Raw genomic sequence first — 26307 nt, 5'->3', positions numbered from 1 at the left:
ATTTAATTGGGGCTGGCTCACAGGTTCAGAGGTTCAGTCCATTATCATCAAGGTGGGAGCATGGCAGCATCACAGCATCCAGGCAGGTATGGTGCAGGAGGAGCTGAGTTCTACATCACCCAAAGGAAACCAGGAACAGACTGAGTACCCTCAGGCAGCTAGGAGGAGGGTTTCCAAGCCCACCCTCATAGTGACACACTTCCTCCAACAAGACCACACCTTCTAATAGTGCCTTTCCCAGGCTAAGCATATGCAAACCATCACACATCCCTTCCCACCTCCTTGTCCTGACATTCCCTTACACTGGGGGGGGGGGGTATAGCCTTTGCAGGACCAAGGGCTTCTCCTCTCATTCATGCCATCCTCTGCTGCATATGCAGCTGAAGCCATGGGTCTGTCCATGTGTACTCTTTGGATGGTGGTTTAGTCCCTGGGAGCTCTGATTGGTTGGTATTGTTGTTCTTATGGGGTTGCAAACCTGTTCAGCTCCTTCAGTCCTTTCTGTAACTCCTCTAATGGGGACCCTATTTTCAGTTCAGTGGTTGGCTTCGAGCATCCACCTTTGTATTTGTCATGTTCTGGCAGAGCCTCTCAGGAGACAGCTATATAAGGCTCCTGTCATCATGCACTTCTTGGCATCAGCAATATTGTCTGGGTTTGGTGGCCATATGTATATGGGCTGGATCCCCAGGTGGGGCAGTCTCTGGATGGCCTTTCCTTCAGTCTCTGCTCCAAACTTTGTCTCTGTATCCACTCCTATTAATATTTTTGTTCCCCCTTCTAAAAAGGACTGAAGTATCCACACTTTGGTCATTCTTCTTCTTGAGCTTCATGTGGTCTGTGAATTGTATCATTGGTTAATTCGAGCTTTTGGGCTGATATCCACTTAATAGTGTGTGCATACCAGGTTTGTTTTTTTGTTATTGGATGACCTCACCCAGGTTGATATTTTTCTACTTCCATTCATTTGCCTATGAATTTCATGAAGTCATTTTGTTTTTAATAGCTGAGTAGTACTCCATTGTTTGGTGCTGTTCCTAATATCCCAGCTGTGGTGACCAACTTGGTATTTTGCAGTTTATTCATTTTGTCTAATCTGGCTTTGTCATAGATGCCTTTTTGGATATATTCCTGTGCAGTTTGGAGCATCTAGCATAATTGGATATCTGCAGTCTGGATTATGCAGTGTTTGTTCACTTAGACACCACTCTCTGATGTAATTCTCTGCATCTATGGAAACACAAGGCACATTTAGCTTTCAGGGATTCCTGGCACTGAAAGATAGCATTTTCTTCCCTTCCATACATTTTCTTTTTCAAAGTTAATGTCTTGGAGCACCTGTCCTCTACCCCGAGACTTGTTGTTATACTAATGTGGCTTGCTTTTACCACTCCCAAATACATAGTTTGCAGTAGATACACAAGTCAACTATTTTTCTTCCCTCTATTCTCTTAACTTGCTGAATGATTTTTGGCTGAATCTAAATGAGAATAAAGGCAAGTTGGGAACATTCAGAGCCAGTGGACTGGGCTAGGGTAGGGCATTAAAATTATCTTCAGTATTCTCTGTGTAGTAGTGTATATAACCATTTATTTCAAACCACCATTTATGTTTTAAATTATTGAGAGTACATAAAGAATACCCCTTTTTAAAAGAATGATGTCACAAGTAAGAGTTCTCCTATGCTGTAAGTGTTTACATAATCTAACCCTTCAATATGGTTAGGGTTAGGGTTTATTTAGGATTAAGAGGCCTTGTGGAATGACCATTTTTCTAGTACTGTGCATTTCTTTTCTTTCTTTCTTTCTTTTTTTTTTAAAAAGGCATAGAAGAAAAAGCACAGATCTTGCTGCATAATGTGTGTTTAGGTCTTCACTCTATTGTGCTGTGTGACATTGGTCAAGCTTCTTAATTTCAGAGTATAGAAAACAGAAATAGCAAGTTGTTTGCAGGGTTCGATGAGAGAATTTATATACAGTGAGGTATACAACTACGTTCAAAGTAGTAAAGTGCAGAAACCCCTCAGCTACTAAAAGGAGAGTAATGTGGGCATACTAGATTCAGATTGCCAAATCTTTTTTTTTTTCCTCTTTTCCTTTTCTTTTTTTCGGAGCTGGGGACCGAACCCAGGGCCTTGTGCATGCTAGGCAAGCGCTCTACCGCTGAGCTAAATCCCCAACCCCCAGATTGCCAAATCTTAACACAGCCAAACTATTTATTTATTGTTTGTTTGTATTTTATTTTATTTTTTTGACACAAGGACTTACTATGTAGTTCTAGCTGGCCCGGAACTCAGTTCTTTTATGTATACCAGCTTGATGTAACAGGCTAGCCTTGAATTCACAGAGATCTTTCTGCTTAAGTATACTGAGTGCTAGGATTAAGGATCTGCCCTACCACGCCCTGTCCATATACCTAAATTTTAAACCACACTTGAAATCCAGAATTATGAGTATATAGGATACTTTGTGGTACTAATAATGAGTTGACTTATTGTGTAGCTTATGCTCCTTAGAAGGCAGGTATCTTTTTTTCCCTCCCTTTACCCCTATCCTTTATCCTAAGTACCTAGAATGATACCTGATATAGAAGTAGGTTACCAGAGAATAGCACACATGAATCTGCACAGTGAATATTCAGTCAGCAGAAAAATGCAGTCCAGTGTATTAAAAAAAAAAATGCACCTCTAGCAGAAAGACAGGGCATCAAGTGAGAGATAGGGTTGCCATCTTATAGTTAAAACTCTGACCCATAATTGTTCCTGTCTGAAAGAACTGTAGGGACAAAAATGGAGAAGAGCTTGAGGAAAAGAGGGCCAGTGACAGACCTAAAATGGGATCCAGCTCAAAGGGAGGTCCCAAGGCCTGACACTTACTGATGGTATGGAATGCTTACAAAAAGGGACCTATCAAGACTGCCCTCCGAAATACCCAACAGGCAGCTATTTACACCCAACCAATGGACAGAAGCTGCTGACCCCTGTGGTTGAATTAGGGAAAAGCTGGAAGAAGCTGAGGAGGAGGGCAACCCCGTAGGAAGACCAGCAGTCTCAATTAACCTGGACCCCCGAGAGCTCTCAGACACTGGACCACCAACCAGAATGCATAAACCAGCTGATATGAGGCTGCCAACACAGTAGAGGACTGCCAGGTTTGGGTTCAGTCAGAGATGATGCTCCTAACCCACAAGAGACTGGAGGACCCAGTGGGTGGAGAGGTCTGGTACGGTTGGGGGTAGGTGTGCGGGACATCTTCGTTGAGTAATATTTCTATTATGGTTTTTTATGACTTACTGTCTTAAGAGTTTTTCCTCATATATAGTTTATTTAAAAATCTCACAGTGGGGCTGGAGAGATGGCTCAGTGGTTAAGGGCACTGACTGCTCTTCCTGAGGTTCAAATCCCAGCAACCACATGGTGGCTCACAACCATCTGTAATAGGATCGGATGCCCTCTACTGGTGTGTCTGAAGACAGCTACAATGTACTCATATAAATAAAATAAATTAAAAAAACAAAAACAAAAACAAAAAAAAAAACCTCACAGTGGCCCTAGGAAGGAGATAGCTATTTTTCTATTATAAGCAGGAATATATCATTTTCCTAGCTAACCTAGCAGTCTAGTATAGAATTCTTTTTCCCATTCCTGTCTAGAGTTGGTGCATGGACGATTTAGCAGATTGTTTTCTTTAAATTACACAGCCTCAACTTTGGTGGATGCAATTTTTAAATTAGAAATGTATTTGCTATTTGGGGTGTGATAAATTGTTTCTAAACTTATGTTTGCTTTGTAGTTTTAAACCAAGCAGATGGTGAAAATAAAGCATTTTCTGGCTTATACTAAAATCAACTTTTGTTCTTGGTATTGAAGTAGATTCAGAGCTTGATAGAGAAGTTTTCTTAGCGTTGGTTCCTTTTCACCTGTTGATGTCAACTTGAACTTCTGACTCTTTGCAGAAGTTCACTGACATGTGTCCCACTAAGCTCAGGGTAGTAGGTTGTTACAGTCCATAATTGTGCTGCAGGCTTTATTTTTATGCCTTCCCCTGGTGCTAGAAATGCACCGTGCAGAGCAAACCTTTGGTCATTTTCTTTCCATTGCTTGATAGTGTTTGTGGCATAATTAGACAAGTCAAGAGGACAGTCCTTCCTGTTTCCATTTTATTGCTGCATTTGTTTGTTCATATTACTGTGTTCTTATATTTTTTTCATGAACAATAATAGTTCAGGCATAATGTCTTTTCAGAAAGCTTCAAGGAATTGAGAGAAAAGAGGTTTCAGGATTTCTTCAGACATACTAAAAACAATTATATCAGGATGAGGTGAGAGCTCAGCTTTATGCAAATTTCCATGGAGCCTGCCATGACAACCCAGCTCAGTTATTCTGCTTTTGAATGGCCAGGTTCTATGTATATAGATATAGTCACGCCTGGTATGTAGGACACTGAGAAAAGACAACCATCTGCAGCAGAATGCTGTTTACTGGTCACTGATCTAACCAAATGAGCAAGGATAGGCATAATAGACCTCTTTTTAATGTTTCCATTATTCAGAATGCTCATGTACCTTCATACCCTGATGGTAGGTTTAAAAAACATTTTTAAAAATTTTTTCTTTGCATTTTTGTTAATAGTTGTTCATTTCCCTGTGCTATTTCATATGTTTTCTACAAAGCAAGTAAAATGGATCATAATTGTATACTTAAATTTTCCCTCCCTCCCTCCCTCCCTCCTTTCCTTTTTTTTTTTTTTCCCCCCCGGAGCTGGGGACCGAACCCAGGGCCTTGCGCTTCCTAGGCAAGCGCTCTACCACTGAGCTAAATCCCCAACCCCTCCTTTCCTTTTTTTTTGAGACAGGTTTTCTCTATGCATTCCTGGATTGGAATTCACTTTGTAGACCAGGCTGATCCAGAATGCACAGATATCCATCTACCTGCTCCCGATTTTCTGTTGTTTTTAATTTAATGACTTTTTTTTTTTTTAAAAGAAAATCTTTGCTAGCCTAATAAAGTTGAAACATATACAAACACACAGAGACACATACAATACTACACACCGTATTAAGGCTCCATCAAGAGTGGCATTTTTTTCCCAGCAGTGGTTTTGTGATTACCACATGAATGAATTTTTTTTGCTCTTTTTTTTTTTGTATTTATACGTGTCTTCTATTTGTCTCCCATGGGGTGGGATTCCTAGGCAAGGGCTCTACCACTGAGCTAGATCCCCAACCCCTAAATGTGGGTTTTTTTGTTTTTGTTTTTTTTGTTTTGTTTTTTTCGGAGCTGGGGACCGAACCCAGGGCCTTGCGCTCGCTAGGCAAGCGCTCTACCGCTGAGCTAAATCCCCAACCCCATGAATTTTTTTTAAATCAGTGAAAATATATAAAACTACATCATTAGCCATATAAGGAACTGGTAAGTAGCACTGTAGTGCCATATGCTTATGTATCACATCATGCAAAAATCGTTCAAGATAAAATAGATGTATTGTTACACCCCTGCTGTTTCCAGCCTCATGAATAGTGAAACATTTTGGATCTTTTGACTGTCAGAACATGAAGAAACATGACCATTTTGATGTTGATGTTGATGTAAAAGGAGTCTGCTGCAAGTCCTCAGCGCTTTTCTTTTTCATCTCATTTTAGTAAAATCTGTTGTTTCCAAATGTTGGCTGTCTGTAGCTAGCTGATGTCTTGATTTTATTTCCAGTTAGAGTTCGTGGTTATAATCTGATTTTGTGATGAAAGAAGTCATCAAAATTATCTTTCTCTTGTCACAATTAGGGGGTATACTTATAATCTCTGACCACTGAATAAAACACTAGGAGCTGAACAAAAGTTCTGGCTTCCCAGATCTTTTTCTTCTGTCTCTTCTTCCTATGCACTTCTTCTTTTGTTTCCCTTCATCTTGACTCCATAAGTGGTAGAATAAAACTTAACTTGCTTTATTATTAATTTAAAAATTGAAGTTGTAAAAAAATAAGCCATTTGGATTGTGTTTCTTAGCAGTTAGTCAACCTTTGTTCGGGAATCTACCTTTTAAGAGATTCTATTAAAACAATTTGATGATAAAACACTAAAAGGACTCAGTTGTATGATTCATAATTTTTTTTTGAGGCTTCTGATTTTATGAGTAGAACTGAGTAATGAAATGAAATTCACCATTGTGATTTTTGTTGGCAGTTGTTAATGGGAAACAATGTAGACATCTGCTGTGGAGCTCACTTAACAGAAAATAACCGTGTAACAGTTAGTCCTTAATGTTGCAGCAGTGGGGAACCCACAGTTCTTCCTGTTACAGTTGTTGTTTTAGCTGGGCATTATGCCTTTAGATGTAGTAACATTTTAACTAACAGAATAAACACTGTTTGCCACTGTAGAGTAACTGATAACTAAAGAAACAAACAGATATCCATACTCTTGTATACCATTTAAAAGTATTTACATCCCTTGGACCATGCAGTGTATTCAATATCTATTGTTAGCAGAATATTGAGAAGAAGTGTTGGGACACTTATATTTAAAAGCATTTTTTTTTTTTTTTCTTTTTGAGGCAGCCTTTATTTGTGTGGCTCTGGCTGTCCTGGAACTAACTTTGTACACAAAATTGGCCTCAAACTCACAGATATCTGCCTGCCTCTGCCTCCCAAGTACTGGAATTAAAGGTGTGCATTACCATTGCCTGGCTTAAAAGCATTCCTAAGAGAGAATAATAAATTTTAGGGGTTAGAGAAACTTTTTTTAGGCATCCATTTGTGGAACTATGCTTTCATTTATTTCATGCTTGTGGGTACACTGCAGCTGTCTTCAGACACACCAGAAGAGGGCATTGGATTTCATTACAGATGGATGTGAGCCACCATGTGGTTGTTGGGAATTAAACTCAGTGCTCTTAACTGCTGAGCCATCTCTCCAGCCCAAACTACACTTTGAAGTAATGCATCACAACTTAAAAAATTAAAAATCCCACTTTTCCATAGCTCAGCAGAAATGAATTTGATTATGAAACCTTGGATTTAGTATCATGTGACATCTCAAGTATGTGGGCTTATTGTTAATCATGATTAAGTTTTGCTGCTTTTGACCACTTCAACCAATTGTGAAATAGTAAGGCAAATCAAAAGGCCATTTTTAGGTAGCAGTTTATTATGAGTTGCCCTAAAACAAAAGAGAGATCAATAAATAAATGTTTCTATTTTATATTTGTAATTTTAAAATTTGGGCTTCAAAAAGAAATAGTGAATGAACCCAAAGTAACGTTTGAGATCTCATTACTAGTCTTGTCATTCTAGTGACTGGATTTGTCTGGAAGCAAATTTCTATTTTGGTTACTTTACTATTGTATAAGAGTTCCAACTCTTTTAGACCCTGATCAATTATTCAGATTTTTCTATTAAAAAGTTTTTATTGCTACTATTCATAGATATTGTTCTTTGTAGCTTGCCAAAGGAAACAGTGCTTGTATTTATTTTGCTATCTATGATGGTGCACATGTTCATTAATAAGATCACAGATTGATTATAAGAAGTAGTGGTTACTGATTCCTTTGCTGAATGAATTCCTTTACTTTTCCTTGCACATTTGCACAGAATCTGATGACTGTAAATAATGTGTACTTAATTTTAAAAAGAAGCAACAAAATCATTACAAAATTTTCTGAGAGTCTTATTATAAATTCACTCATGATGCTTTAAGTTGTGACTGATAATTTTTTAAGAACACCCTTTCAAAATTTTCTGTTTTCCTTTATCCCATTTTACTATTAGAAAATGTTATGATGAAAGACCCTCCGGACTTATTGGACAGGCAGAAATGCCTGAATGCCTTGGCTTCTCTTCGACATGCCAAATGGTTTCAGGTTGGCGCTTTGTTATTTCTTTACTGTTTCTGTATAGCCATGTGTAGATTATATGTGGACTACTTTCAACTTAGTTCGATGTGTGTGCTGTATGAAATGGGAATAGTTTATAGTTCATTGAGTTACTGTCAGAGTAAATCAGTTCCTTTGGGTACAGTGTCTAGAATAGCTTTCATTGGTGTGTGTGTGTGTGTGTGTGTGTCTGTCTGTCTGTCTGTCTGTCTGTCTGTCTGTGTCTGTGTCTGTCTGTATCATTGTGCAGTAGAGGTCAACTTCAGTGTCATTTCTCAGGAGTTATATACCTTGCCATTTTTGGGAGAGGGTCTCTCACTAGGATTTGCAACTCCCCACACAGGGTAGTCAGACTGGTCAGCAAGTCCATGGATCCTCCTATTTCTGCTTCTCTAATACTGTGATTCTAAGTAACTTTTAAAACACAGGTTCTGAGGGTTGGACTCAAACCTGCATTCTTGCATAGGAAGCAGTTTATACACTGGCTGTCTCTCCATGTTATTTTGTTATCATGTAATTCTTTTTGACTTACTATTCTGAATAGTAGAGGGTGGCTTATAAAATATACAGAAAAGATGAATGTTAATATAGTGCCTGGAATAGGGTTGCCATGAGTTTACAAAAGGAATTTTTCTATTCTCCTTTTAGTTAAAAACCTGCCTTTCTAAACCATTAACTTGCTATTTTTCACAAGTTCACTTTTTTGGTTTGCTTGAATACCAGTAAATTATTTGCTAATCGGTATTACTCTAAAAATGTTTTCTATGATCAGTTAGTTTCAAATGAGGAATGGATTTCTACAGGGATATTGGAATCATTTTGTTTGTTTTAGGCAAGGGCAAATGGATTAAAATCATGTGTAATTGTCCTCCGCATTCTGCGTGATTTGTGCAACAGAGTACCCACATGGGCACCATTGAAAGGATGGGTAAGTACTTAAATGTGACTAAAAAAATATGAAGCTATACCATATGAAATTCATGAAATGTCATTACTATTTCTATATTCTGAGTTAGTTAAGGCAAATGTTGTCTGTTTTTGACCTAGAAATAATTATTCAGTTTTATGAAATCTTTTATGCATATAACTTCTCTTTTGTCATTTGTTTTAGACCTGACACGTATATAAATTTTAAAATCTATATTATTATTATCATTATCGTCGTTGTTGTTTCTGACTTAAAGGTTTTATGCTTTTTAGAAGTAGGTGCTGTTCTTCCTTGAATTCTGTATGGATCATTGATCACTCATGGATCACTCGTTGCTCATGATAGCCTTTTTGGATGACCCATTGCCCTCAGTATATTGTTCCATTTGTGTGGAGATTATTTGATAGAATGGTGTCTTTGAATTTCTCATGAAATGTAGACACAAATCCTAACATGTTAATTCAAGTGCAGTGTTACAATATATACTTTAAAGTATGTCTGCCATTAAGTTAAGCGCAGTGTTTGCCTGATACTAATTACTAATTATGGACATAACATATATTGTAACATTGACTTAATTTGGAAATTATGCCTGACCCAGTCAGGACTAGAATTTTAAAATTTATAAAAATAATTTAATGTTGTAAAGGCTCATTCATAAAATAATGAACAACTATGATTATTTGTGCAGCATCATGAATTTCATTTTATCTAATGTAGAGATGCGTTTGTTTATTGTAATTATTGCTCTTGAAGTAAGCTGTTTGAATGAACTCTTTTTATAGTTGAGTGTTTCCTAACTTAAGTAGGATTTAAAACTTGTTAATTGTAAATTATTATATCACTTTAGGTTTTTAAAAAAAATTAGGGTAATTAAAAATAAGGTTGTTGTCTCAAACGTTTTTAGAAAATATCTAAAAGTACTTGGTTTAAAAACTGGGGACTGGAGAGATGTCTCAGCTGTCAAAAAGCTAGGCTCACAACTAAAAATATAAAAAAAATGGTTGGATTAGAGTAGATAATCATGGGGGAAGGGTTAAATGGTCCTTAAATGCTAAATTGTCTACACTTTTTTGGCTTCTCTTTTAGATAGAATTGTCAGCTCACATTTAACTGGAATCCTTTTAACACTTGGTGCATGTACTAATTTGTAATTTAATATCTTCTAGCCACTAGAGCTTATATGTGAAAAGTCTATAGGTACTTGTAATAGACCTTTGGGCGCTGGGGAGGCCTTGAGACGAGTAATGGAGTGTTTGGCATCTGGAATACTACTTCCTGGTAAGGGTTTCAAACTCTAGGCAGAAGAATAATAAAAATCTCATTTTAGTTAATTTATCAAACCATATGCTAAATGTTTGTCCTCTGCAGGGGAGAATGATGTGTAGGAGTTCTGTCCTTTAGAATTTCAGCAACTAGAATGTTTATGTGTGGAAGAGTGCTGTAAAGCTTTTTCAGTAATTCTAATTTGTGTTTTATATGTACTAACATAAAAAGTACTAATAGAAATGCTTTGAATTTGCTTTACTTGGAAGTCAGAATTTGGAAATGTAAATCCTTATTTTAAGAGTATGAATTTCATTTTAATTGCAGTCCAGTATTAAATATGGGAAAACTAAATATAAAATCCATTTACAGATCAGGGATGATTCCTCAATGATGTTCTAAATTCTTGGAGTATGACTCAACTTGGTATTAGGTTATTTTCGTATAAAATAAGGACAGTGAAGTGCTAAAACTGTGAATGAAAGAATGTCCTTAATTGAGCAGACTTTTAATTAATTCTTTAGCTTTTCCCCTTCTTTTTTGTTTATTATATTCTAAACTCAGTTCTAAATTTTTACTTTTCCTTTCTTTGGCCAAAGGTGGTCCTGGTCTTCATGATCCTTGTGAGCGAGACCCAACAGATGCTCTAAGCTACATGACCACTCAGCAAAAAGAAGATATCACCCATAGTGCACAGGTATGAGGCTAGTATATTACTGATTGCTTAGAAAGATACTATAACTTTCGTTTTCTGAATTGTGAGGTTGCTTTTCTTGTATGCTTAAATTAGGGAATTCTATCAGTATAACATCAGTATGTAATGAATGACATTTGAGTTAAATGTCCTATAAGCTAGAATGTTTATTGAGATTTGATTAAATATGATGTTTATTTCTTTAGCATGCACTTAGACTATCAGCCTTTGGCCAGATTTATAAAGTACTGGAAATGGACCCTCTTCCATCTAGTAAGCCTTTTCAGAAGTATTCCTGGTCAGTTACTGATAAAGAAGGTGAGTATGAAAGTTTTGTTTTTGTTTTTGTAATTAGAGTTGATAGCGGTGGTGTGTACTTTGTTTTGGGAACTTAAAGTATTTGTTCATCCAAATCACTGCTTTTCTCTTTAACTTAGTTGGCTTCTATCCCAAACAGTAGTGGCATGAACTGGCTGTCTCATTTGTTTGTCTTAGTGATCAGATCGTTTTCCTGTTTTGCTAGATTTTGTTACTACATAGACTTAAGGGCCATACATATTTTAGGCTTCTGGTCTAAGGAGTGGAGATAAATCATAACCTAAGAAGAGATATTATCTTTGTCACTGGTCAGTATGATGAACTTTCTGAAGCTTGCAGGTTTTCATATAGGAAGAAAAAAAAACAAAGGGGATGAGGAAAATGTATTGGAAAATTCATGACTACCTTCCATTTGTATTTGTGTGCTTGTACTCATTTGTTGTGTGAGAAAACTTCTTGGGTAGTTGAAACTTACTTGTCTTCTTATCACAGATAGAGAGACCACAACAGACCAAAGTATGGATACTACCAAAGTCCAGCTTGGTGAACCAATGAGTTTTATTGGGGTTACATATGGTAATGTTGATGAAGGGTTACTTACAGGAACAAAGATAACTAAGACAGCTGCATCATCAAAGCTCACCCCAACACATGTGACAACTCATAAAAGCTGGGAACCTGGAGCATACTGCATAGCCTGTAGATAACTCAGTGGGTTAGAGAATGTCTTTTTGACTGGCTCAGTTTTTCCAAATTTTTTCCATGCAGTTAGTTCTTTTTGTCCAAGAGTTTTCTTTATAGTTGGGCTTTGCTTACCTTGGAAGGGAAGGGCTCTAATGAATCTGGTCAGTTTCAGGGAGTTCTTGAAGCTGTTTTTTTGTTGTTGTTGTCGTCATCATCTTCCCTGCTTAAGGATTTTCACTGCTGGATGGAATGGTTTAATCCTGAAGAAGACTGTTAAACTCATCTACTCTGAAAAGAAAAATGGCCAATTTTAATAGTGGGATTCTAATTATTTCTCTATTATGTCCCAATTTTTGGCCTTGACCGTTTTTCTCAGTAGGGATATTACCATCTTTTTTACTTTATTTAAAGACTGGTGTCAGGTTAAAATGTCTAACACAGGGCCTGGAATAGAATACATACTCAAATGTGAATTTATATACCCAGTGTGCCCTCATTGTCCCCAAATGTTTTTCTATCTTCTCATCAATCATAAAAAGAGCAGGTTATTTGATATTAGATATTCTTTATCCAAGATGTAACCTACCTCCTTTAATTGATATTATCATAATAATTATGCCATTACAAAAATAAATACCCAATGTATTTATTTGGACAAGATAGTCTAGTCTAGTCTTCTTAGTCCACAAGATCAAAATTGTTGCTTAGCTGACTGTGGAAACACATTACTATAACCCCAGTACTTGTAAGGCAGAGGCAAATACTTTGCGAATTTGAAGGCAGCCGGACTTAGAGCAACACTTTGTCTCCAAAAACAAACAACAAAATTCAAAGCTGTTATGTAAAAATAAAAGTTTTGAAGGAAGGGGGGGGGGTCTTTTGTGCCTTTTATGACTTTCATGAAAACACAGCTTTCTAGGAGATCATATATGATATATCTTGGCTACTGGAATATTCTTTTGTTTCAATTTCTATCATACTTCATGCAGACTCATAATAAAAAAGAAACGCTGAGCCTTAGCAACTCTTCAAGCACACAGATAGACGGTCCTTAGCTAAGAAGTCTAAGAACCACTGCCTTGTATCCTAAGCTCCCGAGGAAAGAAGTGCTCAGTGCAATCTGTAGGAGGCCAACACTTATTTCTTTCATTGTTGGTGAAAGTATTGGAAAAAACTTAACATGTCCAGTGTAACATCAGACATTTTCTATAAACAAAATAATTCAAGTATATTATTTATGATTAATAGCAAATTTTTATTTCACTTTATTCACAATAGTACTCTCCCTCTAGCAGGTAGTAAAACTATATTTTTATTGTTATGTTACTTAGGGTTTTTTTGTTTTAAAATGTAAAGATCTTAATCTCAATTTAAGAAATGCATGATACTCAATTCACAACATAAAACAGAACCAGAGAAGCGGTTTCTATCTTAGGTGTCAGTTGTTAGCTATGTGACTGGGTGAAACAGTTAAACATTTTGTACTTTGGTTGAACGATGATCTCCCTTACAGTTCAATGCTTTTATCACCAGGTCTCCTGACATTTACATTTGTTTGTTCCTAGAATTCCTTTTCTCTTCACATGAAGTATATTTTTTTTAAAAAAATAATGTTTTAATCCTTTGAGAATTTTATAGAATGCAGTTTCGATCATATCCATCCCACTTGAGAGCGAGACCTTCCCTCACTTTTCTTGCCCACCCAACTTCATGGTTTCTTTCATATTCGTTCTCTCTCCATCCCTTTATTCCTGTCTCCTTGTCTCCCTTTCCCTGCAAGCCCTTCCCATCTCCCTGTTTCTCTCTTTTTTTTCCCTTTGTTTCAAGTCCAGTTGTGTTGGCTGACTACTCCTGAGCATAGGGTCTGCACAGGAGTGTTGTCTATATACCATTAGAGGAAGCTGACTCTCCTTCTGCCAGCAGCAATCAATTGCTTCATGCCTACCTTCTTTCCTCTGTGCTGAGATTTTGTGTGGCTTTATCTTGTTCTTTTGGTTATTTACATTTGCCACAATCCCTGTAATTTCAAATCTGCATTTGACTTATTATAGTTGGAACAATGTTTTGCCATCCACTACTTCTGGCTCTAATCTTCCCACCCTGTTTTCTACACAAATCTCTGAGCCGTGAGTGGAGGGTTTTGATAATAGGTCGTTCTAGGGCCAAGAATTTCAAAGTGCCTGCATGTTGAGCAGTTGTCTATTTCTGTGTTAATTCCTGTGCAGAAAAAGTTTTGTGATGAGAGTTGAACAATGCGTTGATCTGATGGTATAGCAACAAATCATTAGGAGTTGTTTTACTGATATGTCCATTTAGCAGAATATTAGTAAGATGTTTTCTGTTAGGGCTTGTACCTGTCTAGCCACAGGTTCTTGACCATTTTAATAGTGTCAGGTGTGGGATCCATTTTGTAGAGTGGACTGTCAATCAAACTTTAAAAAGAGATTGTTTGCTCCTATGATGTTTGTGCAGCAATTGTACTATGGGACATGTTTTGTTGGGCCACTTGTTACTGTAGCTCACAGAGCATATTGTAGCTTGCAGCTGGATGATTTGATGATTAACTTTTCCTCTGGTCATGTGCATAGCACCTTCCATGACCCTGAAAGCTGTCTAGCAGTGACGAAGCTTCCAGTTGAGTACCAGCTAGATTTCTCTATGTTCTGTGACACAAGTATGTGTGTTCTTCATGGATAACATTGGCAATTAGTATTGCCTTTATTGGTATTAGTATTGCATCATGCTTCCCCGTACTCCCTTTTCTACTCTGCCTTTCCATCTCCCATCTCATTTAATCCTTTCTGTCTCATGTTTTTCCTTTTCCCCTTTATAACACTGTATTCTTTTTCTCTTTTATTAAAAGACCCCCTCCTCTCATATGGGCTCTTACTGGTTACCTAACCTCTGTGGGTATTCCAGATGAAATACATGTGTCTAAAGCTTAAAAGGCAACATCCACATATGAGAGAAAACATGTAGTGTTTGTCATTCTTGGTCTGGGTTGCCTTTTTCTTGATGACTATTTCCAGTTCCATCCATTTATATTAACAGGTGAATAATATTCTGGTTTGAAAATATATACCACATTTTCATTATCTATTCATAAGTTGCTGGCCATCTAGGTTGTTTCTAATTTCTGGCTATTATAAATAATACAACAACAAACATGGCTGAACAAGTATCTTTGTAATAAGATAGTGAGTCCTTTGGATATAGCCCAAGTATGGGTATAGCTGGATCTTGTGCTAGATTTACTTTTAGCTTTTAGAGGAAACTCCACATGATATCAATAGTGGCTGCATCAGTTGTACTCCTACCAGCAGTGAATAAGTGTTTCTTTTTTCCTACATTTCTAGCATTTACTGGTCTTTGTATTTTTGATCTTGGACATTCTCACTGGGATAAAATCAAATCTCAAGGTAGTTTTAATTCACATTTCCCTGATGACCAAGAGAGTTAACCATTTTGAAATAAAGTGTTTCTTAGCTACTTGTGTGATCTTTTGACACCTCTGTTTAGTTCCAGGCCCCATTTCACAGTTGGGTCATGTATTTCCTTGATGTTTAGTTTTTCGAGCTCTTTATATGTTCTAGATATTAACACTTTGCCAGATGTGCAGATTCTTTCCCCATACTGTAGGTTGCCTCTTATTCAAATGATGGTGTTTTTGTCCTTTGCTTATACAAATGTTTTAGCCTTTATGTGGTCCTGTTTGTCAGTTGTTGGTCTTACTGTGCATACCATCTAGGTCTGCTTTGGAAAGTTCTTTCTTGTGTCTGCATGTTCAGGCATATTCCTTACTTTTTGTTCTATCAGAGTCTTAATATCAGGTCTTTTTTTTTTTTTAATCTTTATTAACTTGAGTATTTCTTTTTTACATTTCGATTGTTATTCCCCTTCCTGGTTTCGGGGCCAACATCCCCCTAACCCCTCCCCCTCCCCTTCTATATGGGCTTCCACTCCCCATCCTCCCTTAATATCAGGTCTTATGTTTAAGTCTTTGAACCTTTTGGAGTTGAATTTTGTACAGAGTCAGAAATGTGAATCTAATTACATTGTTATACATGTAGTTATCCATAGTTATCCTGTTTTCCTACCATCATTAAAGACAACTGCCCTTTCTCCAGTATGCATTTTTGACCTCTTTGTCAAAAGTTAAGATGTTCATAGGTCCATGTCTGGGTTCTTAATCCTATTCAGTATGTGTTTATTTTTATCACAGTAACATGCTAGTTTAGTTTTTTTTTTTTTTTATGAGTGTGTGTTTTGCCTGCATGTATGTTTGTGCACAACATATTTGTCCTGGTGTCTGTAGAAGCCATAAGGAAGGTATGAGATCATCTAGAACTGGAGTTATGGATAGATGATTGTAAGCCATCATGTGGTGCTAAGAATTGAACACAGTTCTCTGGGAGAGCAGTGAGTGCTTTCAACTGCTGAGCCACTTTGGTTGTTATTTCTATTTTTTTTTTTTTTTCTTTTTTTTTTTTTTTTTTTTTTGGAGTTGGGGGTCCGAACCCAGGGCCTTGCGCTTCCCAGGCAAGCGCTCTACCACTGAGCTAAATCCCCAACCCCTCTATTTTTTTGAGTCAGGGTTTCTCTGTGCAGCCCTGGCTGTCCTGGAATACACTCTGTAGACCAGGCTGGCCTTATACTAAGAGATCCACCACCCCTGCCTCCTGAGTGCTGGGCTTAGCATTGCTGAGCCACTTTTTTTTTTTTTAAAGATTTATTTCTTATATATAAGTACACTGTAGTAGAGGGGATAGGATCCCATTACAGATGGTTGTGAGCCACCATGTGGGTGCTGGGAATTGAACTTAGAACCCCTGGAGGAGCAGTCAGTGCTCTTAACTACTGAGCCATCTCTCCAGCCCGTTGAGCCACTTTTTAGGCCTTGTTTTTGTTTTTATAATCTGTATAAACTTAAATTCAGGAATAATGAGACCTCCAGCAGTTCTTTGTTTAGTTCTTTGTTTTAGCTATCCTGGGCTTTTATGTTTGCATATGATATTTAAGATTTTTTATTTTCTATGAATAATTATGTTGGGGTTTTGTTAGAGTTATATTAAATATGTAGATTATATTTGGTAGGATAGTCATTGTCACAATATTACCTCACCAATTTATGAGCATGGCAGATTTTCCATTTTCTAGTATTGTCTATGATTCCCCTTTCAATGTCTTTATTGTATGCCTTTTACTTTCATACTTAAGACATTCTGAGATCTTGTGTGTGTGCATGTGTGAGTGACTATTTTATTTCTCTCTTGGCATGTTTGTTTCTATATAGGAAGTCTCTGATTTGTGTGTTAATTTCGTATCCTGCCAGTTTACAAAATATATTTCTGATCTGTAGAAATTTCCTGGTGACATCTCTAGGGTCTTTTATGTATAAAATCATACTGTCTGCACATACATCATTTTTTTAGTTTTTTGACTTCTTCCGTTATTTGTAATCTTCTTGATCTCCTTCAGTTGTATTATTGCCCTAGCTAAGATTGAGTAATATATTGAAGGACAATTGAGATAGCGATCTTGTACTTGATTTAGTGGAAATACTTGTAGTTTCTCTTGGGTTAGTTGTAAATTGTTGTAAGTTTATTATGTTGAGATATGTCCCTGGTAACCCTAGTTTTCTTCAGGACTTTGATCATGAAGGGATATTTGATTTTACTAAAGGCCTATTCTACCTCTAATGAGGTAGATGACCATGTGTTTTCTGTCCTTTAGCCTATTTATATGATGGCTTACGTTTATTGATTTACATATGCTGAACTATACCCACATCTCTGGGATGATCATGATTGATGATCTTTTTGATATATGCCTACATTCGCCTTGCAAATATTATATTAAAGATTTCTACATCTATGCCCATCAGAGATAGTAACTTATTGTCTTCTTCGTTTGTTGGGTCCTTGCCTGATTTTGGAAATACTGACTTTTTAAAAATTTATTTTAAAATTTTTAATTTTAAAAAACATTTATTCATATTATGTATGTGAATACACTGTCACTGTCTTCAGACACACCAGAAGAGGGCATCAGATCCCATTACAGATGGTTGTGAGTCACCATATGGTTGCTGGGAATTGAACTCAGGACCTCTGAAAGAACAGTTGGTACACTTAACCGATGAGCCATCTCTCCAGTCCCTTAAAAAGATTTTTAAATGTTCTTTTGGTTTCTATTTTGTGAAACAATTTGAGAGATATTGATATAGTACCTTATGATTCTCTGAATTTGCTCAGTGTCTTTCTTTTCATTTCTAGTTACAATTAAAATTATATTATGTGTATGAGTGCTTATTTTTGTGTGTTAATTTTGCATGTATGTTTGTGTATCTTGTGCTTGCCTGGTGTTAGCCAGAGAAAGGCATTGGATTATCTGTAATTGTAATTATTAAGAGCCACCATGTGGGAAATGATGAATCCAGGTTCTTTGCAGCAGTAACTAGTGCCCTTAATCTGTGAGTTGTCTCTCTAGCCCTCATCTCTAAATTTGGATCTTCTCTTCTTTCTAGTTAATTTGGGTAAAGGTTTGCCAATCTTGTTGTTTTTGACCCCTATCCCCACCCCTCAAACCATCTCTTTATATTATTGATTATTGATGTTTTTCTTTCCTGTTTCATTAATTTCAGCCCTGTGTGTTGATTATTTCTTCCTCTCTACTCTCTGGGTATTTGTTCATGTTTTTCTTAAGTTTTCAAGTGTATTATCATTTACTATAAATATGAGATCTTTCCTGATTTCTGGATGGTAGGCACAGTGTTATGAACTTTCCTCTTAGGACTGCCTTGAGTGTATCATACTGTTTTGGTATGTTGATATGTTATATTTCTATTTTGGTTCAATTAAATAACCCCCCTCCACCCCTGGGTTCCTCTGTGTTGTCCTGGAGTTCTCTGTAGAACAAAGCCAGGCTGGCTTCAAACTTAGAGATCTGCCTCTCTCTGCCTCCCAAGTGCTTGGATTTAAGGTGTGCACCACTACCGCCTGGCTTAAATTCTATTCCCTTCCTTTCCTTTTCCTTTTCCCTTTCCCCTCTTTTCTCCCCTTTACCCCTTTTTTTCTTCTTTCCCTTTCCCTTTTTTCTTTTTCCCCTTTCCCCTTGTCCCTTGTCCCTTGTCCCTTGTTCCCTTCCCCTTTCCCTTCTTCCCCCTTGCCCCTTTCCCTTTCTTTTCCTTCATTCCTCCTTCTTCACCCTCCTTCCCTTTCCTCTTCTCCCCTTGTCCCTTTCTCCTTTTCCCTTCTTCTCACCTTGCTCATGTTCTTCTCCCCCTTACCCCTTCTCTGTTCCCCTTTCCCCCCTTCCTGTCCTTTTTTCCCCCTTTTCCCTTCTTCTCTTCCCCCTCCTTTTTAAAAAAATCCCCGAGACAGGGTTTTTCTAAATAGCTCTGGCTGCCTTGGAACTCACTCTGTAGTTCAGAGTGGTCTTGAACTCAGAGTTCTGCCTCCCAAGTTTTGGGATTAAAGTTGCACAAATTATCACCACCCAGCATATTTCCTTCTTGATTCTCACTTGGTCCAGTTTTCATTCAATATTGTGTCATTTTGTTTCCATGAGTTTTTCTATTTTTCACCATTTGTATTGGGTTGAACATACCTTTGATACAAGATAGGATGCAGGATATTCAGTTTTCCTATATTTGTTGAGACTTACTTTGTATCCTAATATATGGTCAATTTTAGGAAATGTTCTATGAACTGCTGAGAAGAAAGTGAATTCTTTAGTGCTTGCATAGAGTTTTCTGTTAGGTTCACTTATTTATGATATCATTTAACTCGAGAGTTTATTTAGTTTGTGTTTGGATAACCTATTGGTGAAAGTGGGGTATTAAAGTCACATACTTCCATTGCTAGGGTCAGTGTGTGGGTTTTAGTTTTAATTTCTTTTATGAATTTGTTTGTTGTGTAAGTGTTAAGAATTGTAATATCCTCTTGGTGAATTTTTCTTTTAATGAGTATAAATTGCCTTTCCTATCTGTTCTGTCTAGTTTTGGTTTGTTAGGCTGTCTATTGTTAGCCTGTTTGTTTCTTTGTTTTATTTGCTTTGAATATCTTTTTCTGTCTTTTTACCCTAAAGTGTCTGTCTTTAATATGGGGAAGTGTGTTTTTTGTAGGCAATATAAAGGCTCATCCTGTTTTCTAATCCCTCTGTTAATCTGTTTTTATTGGGGAATTGAGACTGCTGCTATTTACTACTGAGTTGTGTTTATTAATTTTTGTTATTTTGTTTTGGTGTAATTGATTATTTTTAGACTTCTTATGGTTAACTGTTCTGGGATTTTTTTTTGTTCTTCCTATCTCTTGGGTATGTTTAATCTTCTCTTTAGATCAAACTGTTTCTTCTAGTATCCTCTGTTGAATTTGCTTAGTAAACATGAATTCCTCAACTTTGTTTTAATTGTGAATTTTTGTTTCTGTTTTATTTTTAAATGTTGAGATTCATTTTTTTTTAAAGATTTATTTATTTGTTTTATGTATGTGAGCACACTGTTGCATCAGATTCCATTACAGATGGTTGTGAGCCACCGTGTGATTGCTGGGAATTGAATTCATGACCTGTGGAAGAGCAGTCAGTGCTCTTAAATGCTGAGCCATCTCTCCAGCCCTCTGTTTCATTTATGACTGATCATTTTGCTGAGTATAGGTTTGGGCTGACATCTGTAGTCATTCAGAATGTGTAGAACATCAGACCAGGTCTTTCTTGCTATCAAATTCTTTGTTGAAAAATTAATGGGACAGAGAGATAGCTCAATGGTTTAGAGCACTGGCTACTCTTCCAGAAGGCCCTGGGTTCAATTCCCAGCACATACATGGCACCTCACAACTGTCTGTGACTCCAGTTTCAGGGGATCTGATACCCTCATGCCAATGCACATAAAATAAAATAAAATTAAAATAAAATATATAAATTATGTTAAAACAACGTGTTACTCTGATAGGCCTGCCTTTGTATGTGACTTGGTCTTAATATCTTTTGTTTGTTCTATATAGTTAGTGTTTTTATCACTGTATTATGGGACAGTCTGTGTGCTTGCTATCCCCATTCTCAACTCCTTCAGTCCTTTTTTCTTTTTTTGTCTTTAAGATCTTTTTATTATTTTTAAGTACACTCTAGCTGTCTTCAGATACAACAGAAGAGAGCATCAGATCTCATTACAGATGGTTTCAGGGAATTAAACTCAGAACCTCTGGAAGAGCAGTCCGTGCTCTTAATCACTGAGCAATCTCTCCAGCCCTCCTATTTGGTTTTCTATATGCTTCTTTTGTACCTTGATAGCATCTCTTTCCTTAGGTTTGGGAAATGTTCTTTTACTATGTTTAGAAAACATTTTCTGTGCCTTTGACCTGGGTATCTTCTCCTTCTTTTATACTTTGGATTCATAGGTTTGGTCTTTTCATAGTATCCCACATTTCTTGGATAATTTGTTCTTTGGGTTTTTAGATTTAACTTTTTTTTTCCAGCTCAGTGATTCGTTTCTTCTACCTCATTTTTGAGACATGTTATTTTTCTCTTCCATATGATTCAGTCTGTTGGTGGGCTTTTTCCGTAGCTTTTTCACTGAAGGAATTTTATTTGTATGTCTTTTCTCCAGAGAGTATACATTAAATTGTATTTTCATTCAAATCTTTGTTTTACTTTTTAAATTTTATTTAGACATGTATTTATTCATATCATCTTTGAGCTCCTTGATCATATTTATAATGCCATATTAAAGTCATTGTTTTGTGCATCAGCAAAGTTGCTTTTCACAAGGAATATTATGTTGGGGTGTTAATTTCTAAAGGGAACATACTGTGTTGTTTTTGTTTGTGGTTTTGTGATGATGTCTAGGCAGCTGGAGTTAGTCTTTTTGAGGTATTTAGGATACCTGGTCTTTCCTTTGTTGGATAGGTGTTTGGATCTTTGCTGTTTTCTCTTTACTTGTTGTGGATCCATTGAATGATACGTGGATTTCAGTATTGGGGCCACTCATTCTGAATGGGGTAGTGGATGGGTAGGCTGGAATTGGCTCTGGGTACACTTAGATGGAGTCCTAGGTTGCATGTCAATCTGTCCTGAGGCCCAGTACCAGGTGAGTAGCTGTCAGTTAGGAAGGTCAATGGATTAGCCTTGGGAGTTTCTATCTGGAGTTCTGGTGTAGATTTTGGGTTTGTACATCATGTGGTTCCAGGCTGGCTTAGGGCTGGGGTGGCTGGTTTCAGGGACAGGATTCTATTTATACAATTTTTAATTTCAGTGTTCACTCATACTATGTTTTTCTTTCATATTCCAATTGCCCGCCATCTTTTCTGCACTGTAGCCCCTTGCTCGAGAGACTGTGTTGGCTCATCCTGAGCAGTGGTAGTCCCTGAATTCTGTTCATGGTCTTATTCTGTCTGCAGTCCGTATTCTGTGGCTCATCATCATGATCACTCCCTGCAGTGCAGCTTCTGGTTCTTTATCCTTCTTACTGGGCCTGTGGCTGAAGTCTACTTTCTAGCCATAGCACACTGCTGAACCACGATTGCAGAAAAATACATGGGGACTATCTGTGAGAGTTGTCTGATTCCTCAGACATTCTCTGAACACCTTTCATTTCATATTTCCTCTGTTACCGCCTCTTATTTTAGAGCAATAATGTGTACAGTAACGTGTATACATTCTCACCATTCTGTCTACTGTCTGTGTAGCATCTTATTTGATGATCAGTCTTTCTGCCTGCATATCTTCTTTCTCTATGAATGGATATTTTAGCAGTTATCTCTTCTCTGTTATTTTCATAAACCAAAGTAAATTCACTCTTAATTTCTACTCCTCAACAGAGTTCCATTTCTCAGATCTTAAAAACACCACTTTTGGCAACAACAGCCTCTGTTTTTAGTTCCCTCCTCTCTTTTGCACTTTTGCTTGTGACTTGAGCGTGTTCTGTGAGGCTTTCTTCCTTATCACTAGTCAGGTATTCCTGCGGCCTTTCCCTTACTTCATTCAGTGGTTTGCTTTGAACCCATATCCTGCTGCAACTTTGACACGGGTGAGTACTTTAGAAAGTTTTATGTATACGGCTGTTTTGCCTGCTTTTATGTCTGCATCACATGCATTCCAGGTGCTTGTTGAGACCAGAAGGAAGGTCTCAGGTCCCCTGGATCAGGAGTTAATAATTTACTGTTGTGTGGATGCTGAGAATTGAACTCAGATCTTCAGGAAGAGCACATAGTGCTCTTAACCACAGAGTCATCTCTCTAGCACTCCAAAGAGTTATTTTTAAAAGTTATATAATCACTGCCATGGTTAAGACAATATTGTCTGTTCCTCAGGTACCATCCTGTTATGTTCTTGCCATGTGAACTATCAATTATGATTTTTGGGCGGTATTTTCCTAGATTTTCTAACTGTAACACCTGCATGTGCTTTCTTTGGTAATTTAATTTGCCCTAAGCTTTCTAGAAATTGAGTTGTACCAGCTTAATCTTTTGTTGATTTAATCTTTTTGCCCAGTATTGTTTGAGATTAATTGTAGGTGTTGCACTAGTTTGTCATCTTAATAGCTCTATAGTATCTATTTTGAATATGTCATGATTTATTTGTCTAGTTTTTGAAGAATATTTAAGTTATTTAGTACTTTTCAGCCACCCAGAGAATTGCTACAAGTAGTTTCATGCATGGCTTCTGAAGTGTCTTCAAAATGTTATAGGTATCAAATGGCCTACACATTTGTCCAGTATACCAGTTTACCTTTCCTCCAACAGTGTATGATATTTGCTGACTTCTATTCATATCATTTGGCTTTACTGGATGCTTTTGTTACATGAAATGCTACTTTTCATTTGGGTATCACATGATTATTTTCTCTTGGCTCTTCTGGCCTTAGTACCAGTTTCTCATTATCTGTTCTTCTTTGACTTTCTGAATTGTAAATATTAAAAATATTTCAGCATTCAATTCTCAGCCTTTTGTCTTAATTTACTATTTATTTAGTCTGTCTCAAATTTCCTTTTTACCAAAAATGGCCCTAAATTCGTACTTCTATCTGATTCCTATCCCTTCAATCCGCAGTGCCTTTTCATCACCATCATATGAATTTGTAGCTTAATAACAGCTCAGACCTAAGATATTTAAAATTAAATTAAAAAAAACCCTTAATTTTTATTTTATATGCATGAGTGTTTTGCCTGCATGTATGCTTGTGCACCATGTATGTTCCTGATACCTGAGGAGGTTCAAAAAGGGCATCAGATCCCTTGGAACTGGAGTCACAGATGATTCTGAGTCACCCATATAGATGCTGAGAATTGAACCTAGGTCCTCTGGAAGAGCAGCCAATATTCTTAATTGCTAAGTCATCACTTCAGCTCTGAAAATCTAGACTCTCTCATCCTCTGTGTCTGTTCTTTTTTCCCAGGCACTGGACATTTTCCATCTTCTATATTTGGCCAAAATTCATTGAGTCAGTTTTGATTTCTCTTATTGATTACTGAGAACACTTCTTATAGTTTTTTATTATACTTTTATAGGTGGTTAGAGTCTGGGCCAAATGTTTAAGGTTCTTGATCTCTTATTCATTGAAGGTAAGGATTCACACAGCCTAGCAAAAGAAGCAAGATAATTTAGAGCAAAACAGTAGTGCAGATCAGAGGACTACACTGTCAAAATTGACATATGAATGAATGTATTTAAGGATTCCAGGTACTGTTTGGGGGTTTTTCTGGGGTTCAAGAAAAAGATTTTGATTATAAATGGCAGTACTGTGTTTTGATTCATAGATTAGGTCATTTATTTTTTTCTACTGTGCATTTCCCTTCCAATAATGCATCTGATTTTAATCAAATACCCATACACTTATGCATAGCATAATGGTAATACAATGATTTTTCCCTAAAAGTTTACTACACAGTTTTTTACCTCACTTGGCACCCAAATCTATTCAGGCTGAATCTGCTTTTCTTTTCTTAACATATGCATAGTCAGTTGCACACGTTGGGAATACACTTGAGTAGAAACTGTCTTTATTTGAATGCCACTAGGGGTGAAATTTAAACTGGTTCAGAGATGGGAGTACATGTTGACCAAGGTTTTCTGAGATTTCTAAGTACAATGTTTCTAGATGGATTTGTACACATAGTATGTACAGGTAAAGAAACCTTCCAAAGAAAGCCTTCCAAGTACACCATTAGTAGGTGTGTGTGAGTGCATGTGTGTGTGTAAGTGTATGCATAAACAACACCAAGTGGGGCCCTTGGTACTGAAACAGTCTCCTCTTTGTGCCTGCATCATTGTTATATGGCATGTTGTAATTAGTCTCCACCACTGTGCTATTTGAGAACAAGGGCGTGTTTGTCTCTGTTACATGTTAAATACCTGAAATTGCCTGTACACGGTAAATGCTGAAGATATTTCTTATTGAATAAATGCAGTCATGAGTTTATAATGGGAATGATAAGAGGTACTGGGTTTTGAGTGCTTATGGGGATTAAGTTATTACATGTAAGTTTAAGGGGATGGTATCAGACCTTTGTTGGTGAGCACTTACATTTTATGAAAAATATTTTGCCTCAGAAGTGACTTCATTACTAGACCATGAAGGTTAAAATGTCTTGCTAAATGTAAGGCTGTGTTTTTCCTGATCACTGTGATCATGAGCTCTTTTCCAGTGGCAAGGTTGATAAGATGACCCACACAGCTCTTTCCACGTAGCTGGAATACTTAAATCCATGAATTCAACCAGCTTATAATTTCTAGTCAGTTAAAGAGCTGCTTTTAATATAAGGTAATGAGTGGGAGAAAGCTTGGATAAACATGATTCCCTTTTAAAGTACTAGAAAGCAGCTCACAGTTATATGCAGACGAGACAGTAACGCTAAGCAGACATTGCTTTTTGTTGGAGAATATCAAGATTGAGTTGATTATAAGATATTGACTCAAACAACTGCTGAACGCAGTGATTATGCCAAAGGACAATAAATCTTGATAGTGAAATAGAGAATTTTACTGTTATATGTTTTTCCTTGAAGTAACTTATTTTTAAAAAGACAGGTTGATCACCTGCAGCAAAGCTCCTAGTGACACCTGGGAGCATTGCTAAGTGGTTATTTCCTCCAACATTTGTATTAGTATCAATCAGTTTAGGTTTCTTTCTGTTATGTTACTCCTAAGTGTCTTGTTAAAATAGAAGGTTATTTATAAAATAGAAGACAAAGAGAAAATACCTTTGAACTGCAAAATGCAGTTAAGGACACATAAAATGTTTATGCAAATAGGCAATAATACACAATGTTCTTCTGGTCAAGTAGGAAGTTGATAGTGGGAAAAAAGCCTCATAGAAAACTGCATAAAATCTTGCAGAAGACTTATAATTGCAAACGAACTTAAAATTTGATGATCAGATTTATAAAAGCTTAAGGTTTTAATATATTTACAATTGATATAAGCAATTTAGAAATAATTAAAAGGATAGAAGAATTCTTATAATGGTAACTACTTTTAATCATCTGATACATAGATGACAGACTTTCTGTTCATGTTTGTAATAGATGTGAATATATGCCATTCTAGTCTGTTTGGTTT

The 26307-nt window shown here is 36.8% G+C and overlaps 1 protein-coding gene across 4 annotated transcripts in view; it reads left to right on the top strand.

Moving 5' to 3' along the window:
- Strbp (spermatid perinuclear RNA binding protein) overlaps positions 1 to 26307 on the top strand; it is a 131034-nt gene that overhangs the window by 66560 nt on the left and 38167 nt on the right. For all 4 annotated transcript variants that reach the window (XR_004387981.1, XR_004387980.1, XM_032903212.1 and 1 more), the window contains exons 6-10: positions 7761 to 7852; positions 8697 to 8792; positions 9962 to 10073; positions 10658 to 10755; positions 10959 to 11070. Coding sequence is in view for 2 of the 4 variants with exons in the window: in XM_032903212.1 (XP_032759103.1) it covers positions 7761 to 7852; positions 8697 to 8792; positions 9962 to 10073; positions 10658 to 10755; positions 10959 to 11070 (510 nt within the window). In the remaining 2 variants the exon portion in view is untranslated. The remainder of the gene's footprint in view (positions 1 to 7760; positions 7853 to 8696; positions 8793 to 9961; positions 10074 to 10657; positions 10756 to 10958; positions 11071 to 26307) is intronic.

This window comes from Rattus rattus, chromosome 5, assembly GCF_011064425.1.
Source record: "Rattus rattus isolate New Zealand chromosome 5, Rrattus_CSIRO_v1, whole genome shotgun sequence".
NCBI classification, from domain to species: Eukaryota; Metazoa; Chordata; class Mammalia; order Rodentia; family Muridae; genus Rattus; species Rattus rattus.
Note: the sequence above shows the minus strand (reverse complement) of the source record. Positions and strands in the feature narration are given on the sequence as shown.